This window comes from Vipera berus (assembly GCF_964194415.1).
Source record: "Vipera berus genome assembly, chromosome: 4".
Lineage (NCBI taxonomy): Eukaryota > Metazoa > Chordata > Lepidosauria > Squamata > Viperidae > Vipera > Vipera berus.
In genome coordinates, this window is record NC_138206.1 from 86,938,998 (window position 1) to 86,957,556 (window position 18,559).

General features: G+C 35.7%; 1 protein-coding gene across 1 annotated transcript in view; it reads right to left on the reverse strand.

Moving 5' to 3' along the window:
- The window catches only part of AFF3 (ALF transcription elongation factor 3), a gene marked incomplete at both ends in the record, with an annotated part of 268,945 nt that overhangs the window by 194,994 nt on the left and 55,392 nt on the right, over positions 1 to 18,559 (reverse strand). Inside the window, 2 exons of the mRNA XM_081326388.1 lie at positions 7,681 to 8,472; positions 10,962 to 11,082. Of these exons, the coding sequence (XP_081182514.1) occupies positions 7,681 to 8,472; positions 10,962 to 11,082 (913 nt within the window). The remainder of the gene's footprint in view (positions 1 to 7,680; positions 8,473 to 10,961; positions 11,083 to 18,559) is intronic.

Sequence of the window (18,559 nt, forward strand, 5' to 3'; positions counted from 1 at the left end):
ACCGAAGGGAAAGAAGGAGGAGAAGGGTGGGGGGGAGAGGAGAGGAGATCAAGCAGGCCAGCCAGAAGTCGATCTACAACTTCTGTGGCAGCCATCTGGGCTGGCAGCAACAAACCGGCAAGAAATGCAGCAGGGAGGGGTCGCCCTCCACAAGGAATGAAGAAAGCAATGAAGAAAGGCAGCATTGGCTGGAGGTGAGGCACGGAGGGCGGGAGATGGAAAGTGGAAGGATTCTTATGTGCTTTTGTGACTTTGAAGTTCTGGGATTTGTGCAATGTGGGCTTTGTGTTCTTAAGGAGTGTTTGGCAATTTCTATTTGGCTGATGGCTGATGTCTCATGTTAGCTTCTATTGCTCTGCTATTGTTGGCTGTAAGTTTTGCTGCAAGGGATTTTGAAGTATTTTTCTCTGAATGGATTTTGCCTGTAGCATTCCTTTACTTATGAATAGAGCCATTTGGGGAGGCTGCCTCAGTCAGCAGCCAGTACTTACTACATTTTTTTTCTTCCTTAAGTGCTGGCTGTGCTCCTTAACTTTCCTTTCTAGCCAGTAGCTAATTCTTAAAGGGAAATGCGCCTTTTAAAGCTAGTTCCCTCAATGGCTTGTCTTTTCTGTCTCTGCAGGCTTTTCCTTATTTAATGAATATATGGAAGAGGGAAAATATGGGGGGGAGGTTCAAATTCTTTCTTCAGAAGGAGATGGGAATGAGAAAGAGGGAGGCAGGGAAGGAGGGAGGGAAGGAAGGAAGTCCTGTCTTAGCACTTGGCCACCAGCAGCCCTGCCATTGACTTTGCTTGTCAAAAGGTTGCAAAAGGGGATCACATGACCCTGGGACACTGTGACCATCATAAATAGGAATCAGTTGCCAGGCATCCAAATATAAATCAGATGACCCTGGACATGCTGCAATGGTCATAAGTCTGAAAAATGGTCATAAATCATTTCAGTGCAATTGCAACTTTGAACAGGGTTTTTTTTTGGGGGGGTCATCAAGTTTTTGACACCTTGCTAGGTGGTACTCAAATATTGCCATATTCTAAAAGTGGTACAATCAGTGAAGAGGTTGAAAAACCCTGCCATACCACATCAGACAAATGGTTATCCAATTTTTTCTTAAAAACCTCCAGTGAGCACCCACAACTTCTGGAAGCAAGTTACTTCACTAATTAATTGTTAACTGTCAGGAAATTTCTAGGTTGCGTTTCTCCTTTATTAATTTCCATCCATTGCTTCTTGTCCTACCTTCAGATGCTTTGGAGAATAAGTTGATCCCCTCTTCTTTGTGGCAGCCTCTCAAATATTGGAACACTGCTATCATGTTACTCCTAGTCCTTCGTTTCATTAAACTAAATTCCTAGAACCGTTCTTTACGGTTTTATCTTCTAGTTCCCTAATCATCTTCTTTGCTCTTCTCTGTACTCTTTCTAGAGTCTCATCATCTTTTTTTTAATGTTGTGGTGACCAAAACTGGATGGAGTATTCCAAGTGTGGTCTTACCAAAGCATTATAAAGTGGTATTAACACTTTACGTGATCTTCATTCTATCTCTCTGTTAATGCAGCCTAGCAATGTGTTGGTTGTTTTGGCAGCTGCAACACACTACTGGATCATATTTAAGTGATTGTCCACTAGGACTCCAAGATCCATCTCACTATTACTACTAGTACATGGGTGTATTCTGAACAAGTAATCTCAGAACGTTTTGCAAGAATGGACAGTAATCCAATCAAGAAGTGACAAAAAGATGAGTGACTATAAATAAGACTTCCCAATCCAGAAACAGGCAGAAATCTGCAAAAGGCAAATTTATGCAAATGTTTGATAAACATTCTGTGCCTTAATCTGCTTCTTTCATATTGCTAACTTAATTACCTACTTTAATAAAGAGTTGCTGACAAGTATTTAGGAAAGCAGCATATGAAATGAATTTTCTGAAATATATGATATAGCTAATGAAGCTGATGAATACATCACTGACAACAAAAGGTAGAAAACCAAATATTATTTCAGCCACAACTGAAACAAGCATGTATTCTGACCGCCTCCAACTGGCCAGCCTCCAGATATCTTGGGATTACAGCTTTTCGAATCCATAAGAAACTTCCAAAATTCCTTCAAACTGTAACCACACTTATATCCTTAGTTTAATATACATTTTAATTAAGGTAATGGTTCAAATCAAGCATGCCTACTTCTGATTTTTTAAAGATTTTTTATCCCACATTTATTATTTATATAAATAATTCAAGGCAACAAACATATCTAGTACTCCTTTCTCCTAGTTTTTCTAAGCCTGGTGCCTTAACCACTGTACCTAACCAGTTTTCTGATTTCTCCCTCAACTAGAAAAATATGACTGAGGTTAAAAAAAGGATAAGCCATCATCACTATTTTTAATATCTAGTTAAATGTGGTTACTTAAAAGACCCTAATTCACTGGGTCATCAAATAAAATAATGAATTTGTATAGAAAATTAATTATCAAAATATATTTTCACATTGAATTATAACAATCTAAATGACTGATTATATTTGTACTTGGTTCAACTATTTTTATATTCTATGTTTGCCATTAGTTTTACAACAATTATCATGAAGAATATTTAATTGATTTTTTCAAAAAAGTACAGAACAATGAACAAAAACAGATTTCAAAAAGATAATATACAGCTGTTCAACAGATAATCTAATTAATTAATTGTTAAATTATATTGACAAGTAAAACAAAATCAAAGTTGAATATTAATATATTAATTGATATAAATCACCTGACTATATTACATACATTTAATAACTATAAACAAATTACACCTAAGGATTTGTCTTTTCTTGCAAAATATTATGAAATCTTCAGCAAAGGGAAACATTTTGTATAGTTTTTGGCAGGGTTTTTTTCCCCATAAAACGCTCAGAATGGTGTTCCGGCATCTTTTTTTGCACACACACACAAAAAAAGCTGAAGGAAACTGTTCCAGAGAGCCAAATTCTCTTCAGGCAGCCAGGTTGCAGAGCACCAGAATGCATCGCAGCAATGGACCTTCAGATGGCTCAAATTGAAGGAAATGCGATCCGTACAGGCTAATTCAAAAGTGGGAGGTTAAGAAGGGCCGAATGTGAACAGGTTGCCTAGCAACCTGCTTAAATAAACTTTCAGCTCCTGGTACAGGACGCCTTGCCTTTTTTTAAGCTGGGGAGTTGAAAAAAATGCTAAAAAGAAGGCAATGGAGTACTATCAAGGAAAATGTATAAATATAGCCTGCAGACATTTAGGGAACCTTTATTTTTCATACACTGTTCAAATTTTGTTTTAATGTCATGGTGATACGCAATCAAATGTAGTCAGTCTCTCTTTTTTTAACCCCAAAGCATCTGTTCGTTAAATACAGAATAACAAAATTTTGGATGATGGAATTATTTTTTAACTAAGGATAACTAATGATAACAGCTCTTAAATCTGTTATTTTGTTTTATTTTTGCACAAAAAATTGTATAATTTGCATTTGCATTCATTTACAAATAGAATATGTTGTTAAAATGTATTGGTGTTGAAATAATTAGTGCACACATATACCTAAAACCAGTTTATTGCATTTGGCAATTGCACTAAAAAAATCTCATTGTCAACCAATATAATTAATTTAATTTGAAATCAAGTAAAAAATTGATTTAAATTATTTTATTAAAACAAATTAATGGCAATTCTTTTATAAGAAGTTGCCTCAAACAAAATGAAATTTAAATACATTGTGCATTGTGAATGCTTTCTATTGCATTCCTTAAATACCATACTTATTCTATCTTATCCCAAGAGACCTTGAGTATTTTTATGGTTATCAATGTAACAGGAAGGTAAGAATGCTTTGGAAGCATAAGAACGTAATTGTGTTTCTAAATGTCCTATGGTCATACAAGGGAATAGTGCATTACAGAGGAATCTGATTTGTGATGTGTGCCATGTGTTCAAGTAATGTAGCTTGAAAAATAATGGCAGTTGCATATATACATATGGCATGGTGGTTTCCTCAGTCAACAAATTATGAAGCCCACCACACCTCATAGAACTACAATATGCTACTGAGGTGCTCATCTGGATATTATAGTATGAATAATATTTACCTTAGAACATTAGCATACTTGAACAAAACAACTGGAGTCATTTGAGATTTTATAGGCTCTTTAACTCAAGCTATCAGACTTCACACCAGGACATGACTTAATTAATTTAGAATCCTTTTTACACACAAATATAAAACCATATATAAAACAGATGAAAGGCCCTTTGCAATGCAAAAAATGGATGTTGGCCCGTGGGCCAGATGTGTCACAATGAAACCATGCCCACCCCATTGCCAGCAATGGGGAAAAAGTGCAATACATTGTGTGATGTCACATGATGTCACGAGTTTGACATGCCTGCTCTAGATAGTTGAATAAATAAATTCTAGACCAGGCCTGTACATACAGCCTATCAAGCACCCTTGGACAGAGCACAGACTTTTTTTTAAAAAAAGTAATAAAATCACCACCACTGCCCTGAAAGTCATGTTGCCTAGTGCCTCCATGGCTTACCATGACCACGAGCTCCAACACTGTAGATGCTCCTCTGGTCACCAAATCATTGATTAGCCCACCAGCATTCCTTTGCAGAACACAAAGATTTTTAATTTATCAGTGTGGGCCTTTCCCTTCTACAAATTGCACAGACCTCTTCTAGATTTTCCTCTTGCCTTTCCAAGTTAACTCCTTGGTCTGTCATTGAGCAAGAATTGACTTTGTAGGAAAGCATATTATCATTTGATGTATATTTAATATATGTTCTACCTTTATTTACCGATTATATAATATTTATATGCAATCCACATGGCGAGATTTGGGGCAGCTTACAATAAAAAAAAATATATTTTTAAAATCATAAGATTAAAACATAAAAGCAGGGCTTTTTTTTCTCATAGAACGCTCAGAATGGCGTTCCAGGATCTATTTTTTTGCATTTTTAATAATAATAATAATAATAATAATAATAATAATAATAATAATAATAATAATAATAATAATAATTATTATTATTATTATTATTATTATTATTATTATTATTATTATTATTATTATTATTATTATTATTATTATTATTATTATTATTATTATTTCAGTGAGTAACCTGATGGAGCTTTTCATATAGTGTCCAATTTCTCATTCCCTTTCTTTATTAGTACATTTACTTTTTATAATTATAGTATCCATCATTTCAGTCATAAGCTCCTTGATCCTACTAATATAAATCTAGAACAGGGGTGTCAAACTCGCAACATCACGTGACGTGTCACGACATATCTCAACTTTTTTGCCATTACCGGCAATGTGGTGGGCGCAGTTTCGCTATGATGCCTCCGGCCTGAGGTCTGGCAGTTTGACACCCCGATCTAGAATAATTAAGCTGCAGCATTAAATAGTCAATCATATGGTCCCAATATAGTGTAATTTAACCTGACACAATTGTTCAGAATCCCCAAAAGTACCCACTAATTTAACACAATATAATGTTCTTCCGAAACATGGTATAACTTTTTAGTCATTTAAAAAAATGTCAATTTACACCAAACTAAGGTGTGGAAGTTGGGGAAATCACAAAACGTGTGCTTATATGCTACAACTTCTAACTGCATACTACGCAGCTTTTTAAGCTTTAAATTACTGCTTTAGATTTAAGTATTTGTTTGCTTGTTTGTTCAATTTATATGACTGTCCATTTCAACAAGCACATTTTAACTTCAGATTTGAAGGCAAATCTGTTCTGAGTTGTATCTGAAGGATACATGTACAGGTACAACAAGTGGGTTTTTTCTTGGACTGCACTGCAGCTGAAAAGAACTCTCACACAATCTTGGGAAAAGGTATCTGAGTATCTTCACATTATCCAAGGGATCTTCTGACATATCCTGTTGACAGTGTATATGTCTGATTTTTTTACTCCAAACCTTGAATCTTGGTTTGTTATTCTATCTATAACTGTATCAGAAGTTGGAGATAAATGAGAACAAATATGGTAACAGCAAATAATTTTAAATAAAAATACTGGAAAGCAGATCTTCTCTATTACCTTTTTTCCTCCCTATTCGGTACATCATTGTAATAATATATTTTGTAAGCTGCTTACAGTAAAATTCTACATGAGAAACAGCAACACTTGAATTGAGAGACTATAACTTATACTGAGAAGTAGGATAATTTTTGAAAGGTGGAGGATATTTGTATGCATTCTGATTAATACTGATGAAAATGACTCAAAAAAATCAAATCTTGAATGAACATCTCAAAAATTAATTTAATGAAATATACTTGCTATATTTAATATAAAACATATTTCATTACATTAATTTTTGGAAATTGTTATGATTAATTTTATATCACTCTACCAAGAACCTTCTAAAACTGATTAACAATATTAAATACAAGATAGATCTGTAGAGGAAATCAACCTTTCCTGCAAATTTAAAAATAATGTCCTGTGACTTGTATTCAAATGTATTTCCTGTGATTCACTGTACTGAAGTCAACTTCATAAACTGAAGACAAATCAGGTTCTGGAGATAAAAGGTGCAGAAATAACTATATTTTTAAAAGTTTACTATTTAAGATCAGATTTAAAGCAATATTATGACGGCTCAACATGCTTAAACCTAGGAGACTGGAAACTACAGCTAATGCCTTAGCAGATGTACTTAGAATAAATAAGGGTATTGAGCAATCACAGGTTGTGTTTGCCATACTAAATTATGTTTTTCCTGGCAAAAACAGAACTTTAACTATTGAAATAAAAAAATAATAGATTATAGGCTTGGAGAATACTGTTTGCAATACTTGTATATGCATACATTGTGTAGAACACTTGAAAGGATATACATACACTATGAGTAGAAAGATCATAGCTTAATACTATCCTTACTATGTAGAATTCCTCCTGACCAAGCTGTCTGGATATCTGGCTTCTGAAAAAGACCAGCAAATAATTTTTGACTTGCTATTTTCATCATAGCTGCCTGGCAGCTATAAGACTTTGGGCTTCCTAGAATATCCTTGAATAGTGTCATAACATTTGATGATGCATTTTGGCTGTGTGATTTCATTCAATTTAGAAGTATTCTTTGGAGAAATGGATTTTTAAAAATTAACCTAGTTTTTACCTAGGTCAGTTCATATTTTGCTCTTTCCTACTGCTTCTTTCAGCAGTGAGCTCCCAGCAATCTATTCAAAGGCCAAGGGAAGTCCTCAAATAGGAAGATATTACCCATTTGTAATGTAAATCCTTGCTAGCTCTATATACAGTAGTTCCATTTTTTAAAACAAATCAATTCACTAAAAGTCATTTACCAGAAACTCTTGAAAGGAGTTGTCAGAGACATCTTTTCACAGAAATATGAATAGTTGAACAATTGAACAGTTGAAAACACATACTGAATGAAGTTATCTCATCACTAAGCAATAAGTTGAGTTCTATTACCGGTATATCAAAATACTGACTATAGTGTATGTTTGCCACTTACAGTATGAGTCATAAAACACTGGAAATGCAATTCAAAACATTCTTCCTGAAAGTAAAAGGCTACGTGGCATATCACCCTAAATATTTGAAAAGAGATTCTTTATTGGTTTGTTATGAAAGGTGCATCATCATTAAACTTACCGCTTCTTGTTTGGACATGCCACACTTCGTTACTTTTGACTTGATCCTAGCCGATTCATTTTTAACAGAAGACATCTCTCTGTATGAGGTGCAGAACATGCTGGTTTCATCCGGCACCTTTAAGCTTGGAGATTTATCAGGAGCCTGATCTTGACCATCCATTGGTCTCACATAAGCTGTTGGTTTCTGCTGAATTATATTTGGTTTTGAAGCAAGTGCGAGATGGAAATTTTGTACACAGTGTCCCTTGCTATGCATAGCTGGTCTTTCTTGAGCCTGGACTCCAGTCTCTGTGGCACAGCTCAACTTTGACTGTTGTTGTGTTTGAATGTTCTCTACAAATAAGGATGGTAAAGGACCTTGAATAGTACTGGATGAAGATGGTGGTGAAGGACTGTGTACATAATATATAATCTTTTCCAAGCTGCTCTTTTGGTTAGCTATTTTGAAATCATTACTCTGTGAATCTGGCAATCCATGCCTATGTTTGCCTCCCCTCTGCTGATTCTCTAAGGAACGCCCAGATTTCTGCCAACCCATTGCACTCTTGTTTAGCTGTCCAGACAGTGTCACTGGCAAAGACTGAGGACTGCAAATAGAAGTATGAATATGAGTCATTGTTTCAGCAGCAAAGTGCTCCTCCATTTTGTTCACAGATCCTTGTGACATACAGACCTTTTGAACACCAACAAGCTGGCTTTGATTGGAGTGATCAGTCAACAATTCTTTCATTTCATCATAGTTACCCAGTGTATTCTGGATACGACTAGACAGTTCATCCCCTTTATTTGTCTGTAAAGGAAATAATCAAAATAAATAAAAAGTCAAGAAATAACATCACTGAAAATTATGAATGTGCAATAATTTTGTAGTGTAGGATTGATGATTTAAAAAATAAATGTTATTGAGTATCTAATAATTCTATTTATTCTGAATGCGGGTAAGCATTAGACAGAGAACATATAGCAAAGGTTAAGTAAGTCACATAGATCTATTGCCCTACAAAATCATAGTATTTATGTATTTGTAAATAAATTCAAACTCTTTAAAACAATATAACACCAGTCACACTATATAGTTATTCAGATTAGTTAAATACCTACAATCTGTATGTCTCTACAATTTGTGACTTTTTCCTTTTAGATGTTCTGCAAATTCAGCTCTTTTGGTTAATTTATGATTCAAGATATTGTGCAACCCACAATGCAGATTAATTACATATGTTCTGAAAACATAATGTAACTTTCCAGTTCAAAGGAATCCTAGCTCAGGTAAATATGTTTCTTTGTAATTCTTCATTATTCAAGAAATAAATAAATAAATATACTTTAAATATATAAGTAGTAAAGTATTTATTACATAAGCATCCTTACTGACCTGCCTATTTTATAGATGCCCGTTCTTTAGCTAAATGTAAAGGCAAAGGTTTCCCCTGTCCAGTTATATCTGATTCTAGGGGGCGGTGCTGAACTCCATTTCTTAACTGAGGGAGGCAGCATTATCCAAAGTCACTTCCATGGTCATATGCTATACACTAAGACACACAGAATGTTGTTACCTTCTCACTGAAAAGGTATTTATTTATCTACTCGCATTTGCATGTGAACTACTAAATGGGCAGGAGCTGGGGCAAGTAACGGGAGGTCACCCTGTTGCATAGCACTTGGATCTGGAACCTGTGCTGTCAGCTTTCCAGCTGACAAGCTCAGTGTCTTTAACCGCCTATTAGCTCTGTATAATACCTCTTAAGAAGCAGTTTCTATTGCTGTGGTGTAGAAACCTATAGGACAGGGCTGTCAAACTGCCGGCCAGTGGGCCAGATGTATCATAGCGAAACCGCACCCACCCCATTGCCGGCAATGCAAAAAAAGTCACGATACGTTGCGACACGTCATGTGATGTTACGATTTTGACACCCCTGCTATAGGAGAAAAGGAAACTAGAAGAAGTTGTACTCATAGCATTAATTAGCACTGTGGGATGAGATCAAGGCATAGGCAAATACAGATTCAAAGCAGTGTAGGGACAAAGGTATGCTTGTCTTTATTTGGTTAAGGAAAACATTTCATTATTCCATGCAAAAGTACATGAATAAACAATATCCTGAATAAAAATGTGTGGTGGATGATAACATAATCCTGCAAAAAACAAGAATGATGTTAGGTTCTTAAAAAACAGGTTAACATTTAGCTCTCTATATGACCAGATTGAATCTGCATAGTTTGTCAATTTATCTGAAAGGTTTACATTATAAGGAGAGGAAAGATATTGACTAGGCACTATACAAGTGTAATCTCATTTTAAAACAGCTTATTTTTTTAAATGTACAGGTAGTTCTCAATTTATGACCACTCATTTAATGGTTTGAAGATATAGTAGCCTCAGAAAAAGTTATTTATGATCTATTTTCAAAATTGCAATTATGGCAACACCCCCATGAGCAGATGATTACAATTTGGATACTTGGTAAATGGCTCACATTTACAATGGTTGCAGTGTCTTACACTCACGATTGTGGTTTATGACCTTTGCGGCTAGCTTCTGACAAGCAAAGTCAACTGGTGAAGATGGATTTGTTTAATAATCAACAATTTAATTTGTTTAAATTTTGGTCCCAAGTATGGTTGTAAGTTGAGGAGTACCTGTAGCTGAATATAATACTGCCCTAATGATCTTCTATTCCAAATAACATGCACCTAAACTTAACTAATCATCATCATAAGTGTATGCTTTACGAAGTCAGTTCATTATTTGAAACTATAGAAACTTATCTACAATAACCTATTTCTACAGATCAATTAAAATAAAAACATAAAATAATTAATGCAGTTGGTTTTACTGGATCAAATTATTTGATTTTGACTTACACTGTTCAAAAGAATTAAGACAGCAGTCACTCTCACAAGTGGCTTTGTGAGATGGATGGCAATGTAAAACAAATTAATTAGTAAATTTTTAAAAAATTAACCACGAGATCAGTGAGATACTGTCAATCTTGATCCATTCAAAAATTAATGCAGGGTGCAAGGAAGGTGATCTTGATAGAAATATTTAGGAACCTTTACCTAGGCAAAAGGAGTTGAAATGATTTTAGGTCACAGAAAACTGCATAACATTGGGAACTGATGAGGCAGATGAATCAATGCAAGGAAGGCATCATGAACAAAAATGGGCAAATATTAAACTCCTTTGCCTTATAAAAGTTATATCTAATCTATTTCACTATTCCATAAATAAGTCAATCTAACAGATGGGAAGGATATAAAGTATACAGTACATACCTTGTATGGTTCACTGAAAAGAGAATAACTGGTATTAAATATGCGATCTTCATGCTGGGTCTCCTGATTTCTCCTTTCCCATTCTTTTCTGCGTAGCATATTTCTGTCAAGATCATAGACACTGAACCAAAAAAAAGAACAAAAACAAATCAAATTTGGTGGCAGTACTTAAGTGCAAACGAAGACCCCCCAAAATGATAAAGTTAACAAGATGACCTCAAAAAATGCCAGTTTGATCAAGGGATTTAATATACAGTATAATAAGGAAGGAAGAAAAGCTTATTATTGTCTTAGACTAGATATACCTACATAAAACACTCCCAATAAATTCCAAATAAGAATGCTACAATTGTCATATGCATTAGTCCTACCTCCCAAAGTTAACATAAGGGGGCAAACTGCTGAAAATAGAAAGCAGTATCTGATAATTCTGTATCTCATCTTCACGTTTTTGTCCACAAAAGGTGATAAATATAAAATCATGAAGGTGACTGGGCATCTTTATTAGTAGGGCCTACAATAGTCTCAACTGGAGATCACTTTAATTTACAGTACTTGTTAAAATCATGTTTTCAATTGGCCCCATTTTCCCCAAATTCACAAGGACCTAACTTCTGCATGGTTGCAGTATTAGTAAATATTTCCTCTAGAACTGTTAAATGGAGGGCACTAAAACAAGCTCTGATAAAAGCTCAGCAAAGTTTAAGACAAGTTGGTGAATTTCACTGGTTTTTTTATACATCTTGGAATTTTGACTGTGTTCCTGTTGCAGTCTTCCCTTTTCAACCTTACTGAATTTTCTCCTTGACTCCATCTAAGTCAGAATTGCTCCAGGAACAATACATATATACTGCTCAAAAAATAAAGGGAACACTTAAACAACACAATGTACTGTATTTAATAGTAGGATGTCTTATTTTCTGTTCCCTTTATTTTTTTGAGCAGTATATTTGTGCCAATACTATTGGTCTATAATAGCAGCAACTCTACTATCATCAAAGAAACTCTGATCCGTACAACAGTGCTATCTGCTATACAGGTTGTCTTCACTCAATGACTGCACTCTTTAGCAACCATTTGAAGTTATAATAACACTGAAAAAGTAACTGGTCCTTGCACTTACATCTGTTGCAGTGTCCCTGCATTTAACTTTAACTATGTAAAAACATTATTTTTATATAGTTTATAATAAAATACTTGTCCTTGTAGCATAACCAAGGAGCCTTGGTGGAGTAGTGGGCTAATGCCTCCTTAAATAACACCAGCTGCCTGCAATTAGTGCAGGTAGTGCAATTAGTGCAGGTTCGCATCCCACCAGGCTCAAGGTTGACTCAGCCTTCCATCCTTCCGAGGTAGGTAAAATGAGGACCCAGATTGTTGGGGGCAATAAGCTGACTTTGTAATAATGCCGCTTGGGGGGGGGGCGAAAGCCCTAATAAGCAGGCATATACATAAAATGAAGGCTATTGCTAAGCACATTGATTTGTGCTTAGATTGTAAGCCGCCCTGAGTCTTCGGAGAAGGGCGGGATATAAATGGGATTAAAATAAATAAATAAAATAAATAAATAATGCAAGGACTTTCAGAGGTCTCCCAAAGCTGACTTCCATCTGTGGAAAGACAGCTGCATTGTCTGCATAAGCCGGTTATACCACTGTCAAAATCTTCACTCATGTTCCTAGAAGCATTTATACTGCCTTAATAATTTATGTCACATACATTCTCTTTCTCACAGAGTTTATTTACTAAAACCTACAAACTGCTTCAAAAACATACATGACGTTGAGTGGCTTATGCTCCTATGTATTTATTTTTAACTGTATTTTGTTGTGTATTGTCCATAGTCACATCTCTGAGATGGCTGGCTATATGCCTGTCCATACATCTATCTACCTATTGTATCATTAAAAACAGATTCAGCATAACAAAATAACAACACAAGGCACATATCAAAGAGCAATCAAGGACAAGGATAACAGCATTGCTGTAGAAAAGTCCCAACTCATATAAGTCCCAGAAGTCAGGATTATTCTAACAGGACTGGAGCTAAGGACAGTGGTTTTTAAACTGGATCATTTCAAGATGTGTGGACTTCAACTCCCAGCATTCTCTTGACAGTAGGCATTTCATAATTTTCAGACATGCCTATTCTCTTTTACTGTATAGCTAATAGTTAAGGCAGTTTCTTTTTAACTAAAAAAATAACATCTCCTTAAAAAACTTGCTGTTTTAATAGTGTATATGATTTTTATGATAGTGATGACTTTCTACTCATTAATATTAAAAATATTTCTAAATGAAAACATATGCTGTAGTGCACATAAAAGTAATAGACCAGCTTTTCAGAGTGGTGACATGATTAATAAAATGCTATATTGGGATGCAAGTATTTTTTTAGACTTTTTACCTAGTTCAAATGAAAGTTAATTTGAAGGTTCTACATTATTTTTCTTCCCTTTACAAACAGAAATGCCACAGGGCAAAACAATTATTCTGATTTATTGTTTTTTCTTTGATTGAAAATAAAGACATAGCCTGGTATCAAAAAAGCAACAATGAAACAAAGTGTTCTTTCCCTTAGACAAAATATCTACTATGCTATTTCAAAGACTTTTTTCCCTCTAGGCAGATGTGCAGAGAAAACATCAGTCAGTGACATGTGTCTAAGATGAGACTGATGTTTACTTTTACATCCAATAAATTACTTCTCCTTCACCAAAATACCTGGTTAAAATTTCATTTTTCATTTTGCAATGAGTTTTAAAACTTTTGCTCTAAACAATTTTAAAGCTAGATTAATTGATTCTTCACTCCTCACTTTTTTTTTCAAGTTCTTTGTCCATTAGACCTAGAAGAAAAGTCTGGTTTAATTTGCATATTCATTTGAAGAATCTTCTGATTTGAACGTTGTTGCTCTACATGTTTACAGCAGCGAGAATGCTTTATGCATGAAAATGGAGAGACATACTAATCCCCACAATGGAAGAATGGTTGGAAAAACTGATGGAACTAGTGGAGATGGGAAAATTAACTGCTTAAATCAAGAATACATCTAATTTTGTATCTATCTGGAAAGTGCTTCAGGATTTTGTGAGAGGTCCTTGGTGCTCTCTGAGCTTGGTTGTTTTCTTGCAGCAGTTTTTCATTATCCAAACCTAGTTTGGCTGATGAAATGTCTGCAAGTCCACAAGTCTTGGTCCTTAGTGCTCTCTGAGCTTGGTTGTTTTCTTCAGAGAGCATCAAGGAGCCCTCATTTCAACCTTGAGTGAAAAATATTCTGCTTTATTGAGATTTTGTGTTCGTGTTTTTTGTTATAGAAATGGCTAGTATATACTGAGTATGTAAAGTAAAAAACTGAGGCTGTAACGTTATTATGTTCATTCTACTGCAATGAAAAGAGTATGAAATTAATGGTTTTCTTCTATTTCCTCCTTCATTCTACGCTTCTCTTTCCCTTTTTTCCATTATTCTCATTTTCATTTGTATTTTATACTCTAACAATAAATAAATAAAATTATAATAAAAAATTCTTCATTCTTCATGTGTTTTATCACTACTACTCACCTTTCCAGTCATATAAATATCAATGCAAACACCAACTTCCAGTAACGATAACTTATGTACTGATAGAAGCAAAATTGGATGAGAAGAAAATTGTTTCAGGAAAACTCTGGAATTTTACTAAATCGTCTCCAATGTGACATACACGGAGACTGGATTGAAATAGTACAATAAGCTACAATTTACATATTATGGCTTAATACTACTGAAATTAGGTTCAATACTGCATTTTAAGCCATATTTTATAAAACACATTTTGTATAGCTTAAAAATTATTTTAAAAAACAAATATTTTATGGCTTAGCCTTAGCCTGTTGTATAAACTCAGCTACTTGTGGCTTATTCAGTAAATGATACCAATGTAATACATCAACTAGGTTAGTATTTATAAGTATATCTGATCTGTTAATTTTATAAAATAAATGTTCGCAATTCTTTTTCTCAGTTATAGTACCAAGTAGAATATGATATTTATATAATATATTTCTATAGAATATTTAACATATTTCTCTGCTGCCAGAATCGAAATCACACATAAACATGTAATATATTGCCTTCTTTAACAAGATTATAAGGAAATTAACAGGTCTAACCTGATCATAAATGTTTTAACTTGGTTATCTAAACTGTTCAGAACATTTTTAAACATTCTCTAAAAAGTTTAAATTCAAAAATATAGAGGCACTCTCCTCTTAGCAGTGTGACTCTTTTCATTTATTTCTCAAATAAATATTCATAAAAGAAACAAATACAGAACTAGCTGTCCTCTTATATAAAGCAAAGGATGCCTAATTGTAGCAGGGTGTTATATTTTATTTCCAAGGGACAGGAAAATATGGCATTTTATTATCAATGTCAAGTACTAGCAGCCATAAATCCTATGACTCATGAAAGCTGTCTAATTGGGTTACCTTAACCAAGTAGCATTTCCAATTTACTGGGTAATGACTTGAGGTTCATCAAATTTAATCAAGAAATGATCCATGTGCTATGTCATGTTATGTTTCACTTGGCTTAAAAGGAATTGTGGCAGACATTCGGCATGATTTACTGTGATTTGGACCATGCATAAGTGCCTGAAAGCAAAACATGTTTTGAGTATGAGTTTGAAATGCCATTTCAATGCGATTTCCAATTAAGTGAACTTAATTTCAATAGATACTTAGGAATTTAATTTTTCACCAGTTATAGTCTTAGGTGAACATGTAGAAATATTTAGATATTAGATTTTTTAAAATTTGTTTTGTTTGCAGAACTGATTTGGAAAGTTCCCAAAAAATCAGAAACCTAACTTTGCTTTTTACACACTCACACACACATAAACACACACACAAAGAGGGGGGGGGAGAGGCAGAGGGAGAGGGAGAGGGAGAGAGAGAGAGAGAGAGAATTTGTTATTGGGCACTTATAAATATTGCAAATGAATAAAATAAATATTATGAAAGACATACATAAATGTCTTTCATTTTCATTGATTATTCTGACTCCAACTGTTGTTTAATGATGTATCCCCTTGCTGAGACCCCTGTGCCTGGCCTCTGTAAGTGAATACAATCACTACTGACAGTCTTGCCAGATAGCTGAACTCATGAAATTACCTTTTTATCATCCACAAGGATCTTTATTTGCACGCAGAGATTACAGCAGACAAGATGTAGTAAATGATGAAATGGACAGTATTTCAAGCTCAAAGACAGTAATGGTCCTACCATGAGAGAAGACCGCATGTGAATGGTGCCCAGAAAGTGATAGAACATTCAGGGTTAAGAAGAAGAAGGAAGTACGTCACAAAATGGGAGGGAATGGCTGAACAGATTAACATAAATGTTGTAGTTCCCAAACGACCACATGGTGGCAGCACAATATGCACTGCATAATACTTTATAGCTGATGTAACAGCACACTCCCCGTCTGGTATTGTAAAATACCACTATATAATTGTATAACGGTAGTTATGCAAATACAAATAAACATTTGTGATTTGCCTTGTTGTCTTGAAGACCTGAAAGACATAAAAGAGGAACATGCATATATTGCAACAATAACAACTGCAATTTCAGGCCTCAAATAGTCTAGATTAAAGTTTAAATCACTTTTCTTCTTGAAGTCAGGATCCAACAAGGAAAGGCGACGAGTTCAGTCTCCAAGGGACAAAAGCAAGACAAGTTCTGTGATGGGTCTGATGAAAGTCTTTATGGTGCCTTGCCTTGCAACCTTTACCTCCACCTTACGTACCTTCCCATCATCATTGGGAATGGCTTTCACAATGAGTCCCTTGGGCCATTCAATTCTTTGAGCTTGTTGGTCCTTGAGCAGAACAAGGTCTCCAAGTTGGAGATTGGGGTTCTGATGTTGCCATTTTCTGCGTCCTTGCAAAAGAGAAAGATACTCCATCTTCCACTGATTCCAGAAGCAGTTGGTGAGGTGTTGTACTCTCCTCCACTGATCATGGTATAGATTTCCTGCTTTAAAATCTCCAGGTGGAACAGGAACAGATCCGAGCTTCTGAGTGAGAAGAGTAGCTGGAGTAAGGATGGTTGGGGATTCTGGATCTGTAGACACTGGAACAAGTGGCCTTGAATTGATTATAGCAGACACTTCTGCCAAGAAGGTGGTTAAGACCTCATGAGTAAGCCTTGTAGAGTTCAAGTCCGTTAGCATAGAGTCCAGTATCCTACGTGTGATTCCTATCATTCTCTCCCATGAGCTGCCCATGTGAGAAGAGTATGGAGAATTGAAGATCCACGTACAGGCTCTTTTCAGCTAAAAAGTCCTGGATTGGCTTAGAACTGATTTCTAATTCTCTGCATGCTCCAATGCCATGACTGTCTATAAATGGGTTCATGTTGGCAATTGGACTGTTCTTTGGAATGTTCTGCTTGTCGTGGATACATTTGATTTCTGTGCCAAAGACATTCTGTTGTACACTGCATATAATGATCAGCTCACTTTCAGAAATGTCTTTTACAGAGAGAGGTTTTTGGCATAAGTGCCAGCCTTGACATTCAGTGTCACTAGACTTGGTGTGATAGCATTGTGCAATATGGACTAACCTTGCAATGATGCGTACAAGCCTTGTCCACTTGGAGAACCATTCAAAGCATTGACAGTCCATGATGGCTCTCTGCTCAGATCTGGTGAGAAGGGTCTTGACTTCAGGACGAATCTCTGGATCGTTGTCAGGACCTTGAAGATTGAAGACCTCAGCTGTACTTTCTCCTGTATGATCAAGCCGGAACTTACGACTTGTTAACCAAGAAGAATTTGCAAAGGCATATGCAGACGGTGGCCTGGTGGCATGAAGAGGTAATGGTGCAACCCAGCTGTTAGACATATCTTTGGAGAATTCAGTGTCCATTATGTTGATGAATTCTCTGTCTTCAACTGACATGGCTATTTTGTTGTCATCACGTGTAATAATAATAATAATAATAATAATTTTATTTATATACCGCCCTTCTCCCGAAGGACTCAGGGCGGTGAACAGGGCAAACATATAAAAATACAAAAATACAAAAGTTAAAAAAGAATTAAACACAATGCCCAAGCTAAAACAATAAATACATATATTAAAAACAACAGTAAAATCCCAACATCACGTCGAGGGCATCACTGGGGTGGTTTGGGGTCGAAATAAAAAGCTGGGTATCATCAGTGTACTGATGATACCCAACTCCAAAACCACGAATGATCTCACCCAGCGGTTTCACATAGATGTTGAACAGGAGAGGCGAGAGGACCGACCACTGAGGAACTCCACAAGCGAGAGGCCTCGAGGTCGACCTCTGCCCCCCTGCCAACACCGACTGCGAACGTCCCAGGAGATAGGAGGAGAACTACTGAAAAACTGTGCCTCCCACTCCCAATCCCCTGAGACACCGCAGCAGGATACCATGGTCGATGGTATCGAACGCCGCTGAGAGGTCTAATAGGACTAGGACAGAGGAATGTCCCCTGTCCCGGGCCCTCCAGAGATCATTCACCAGAGCGACCAATGCCGTCTCCGTGCTGTACCCGGGCCTGAAACCCGATTGGTA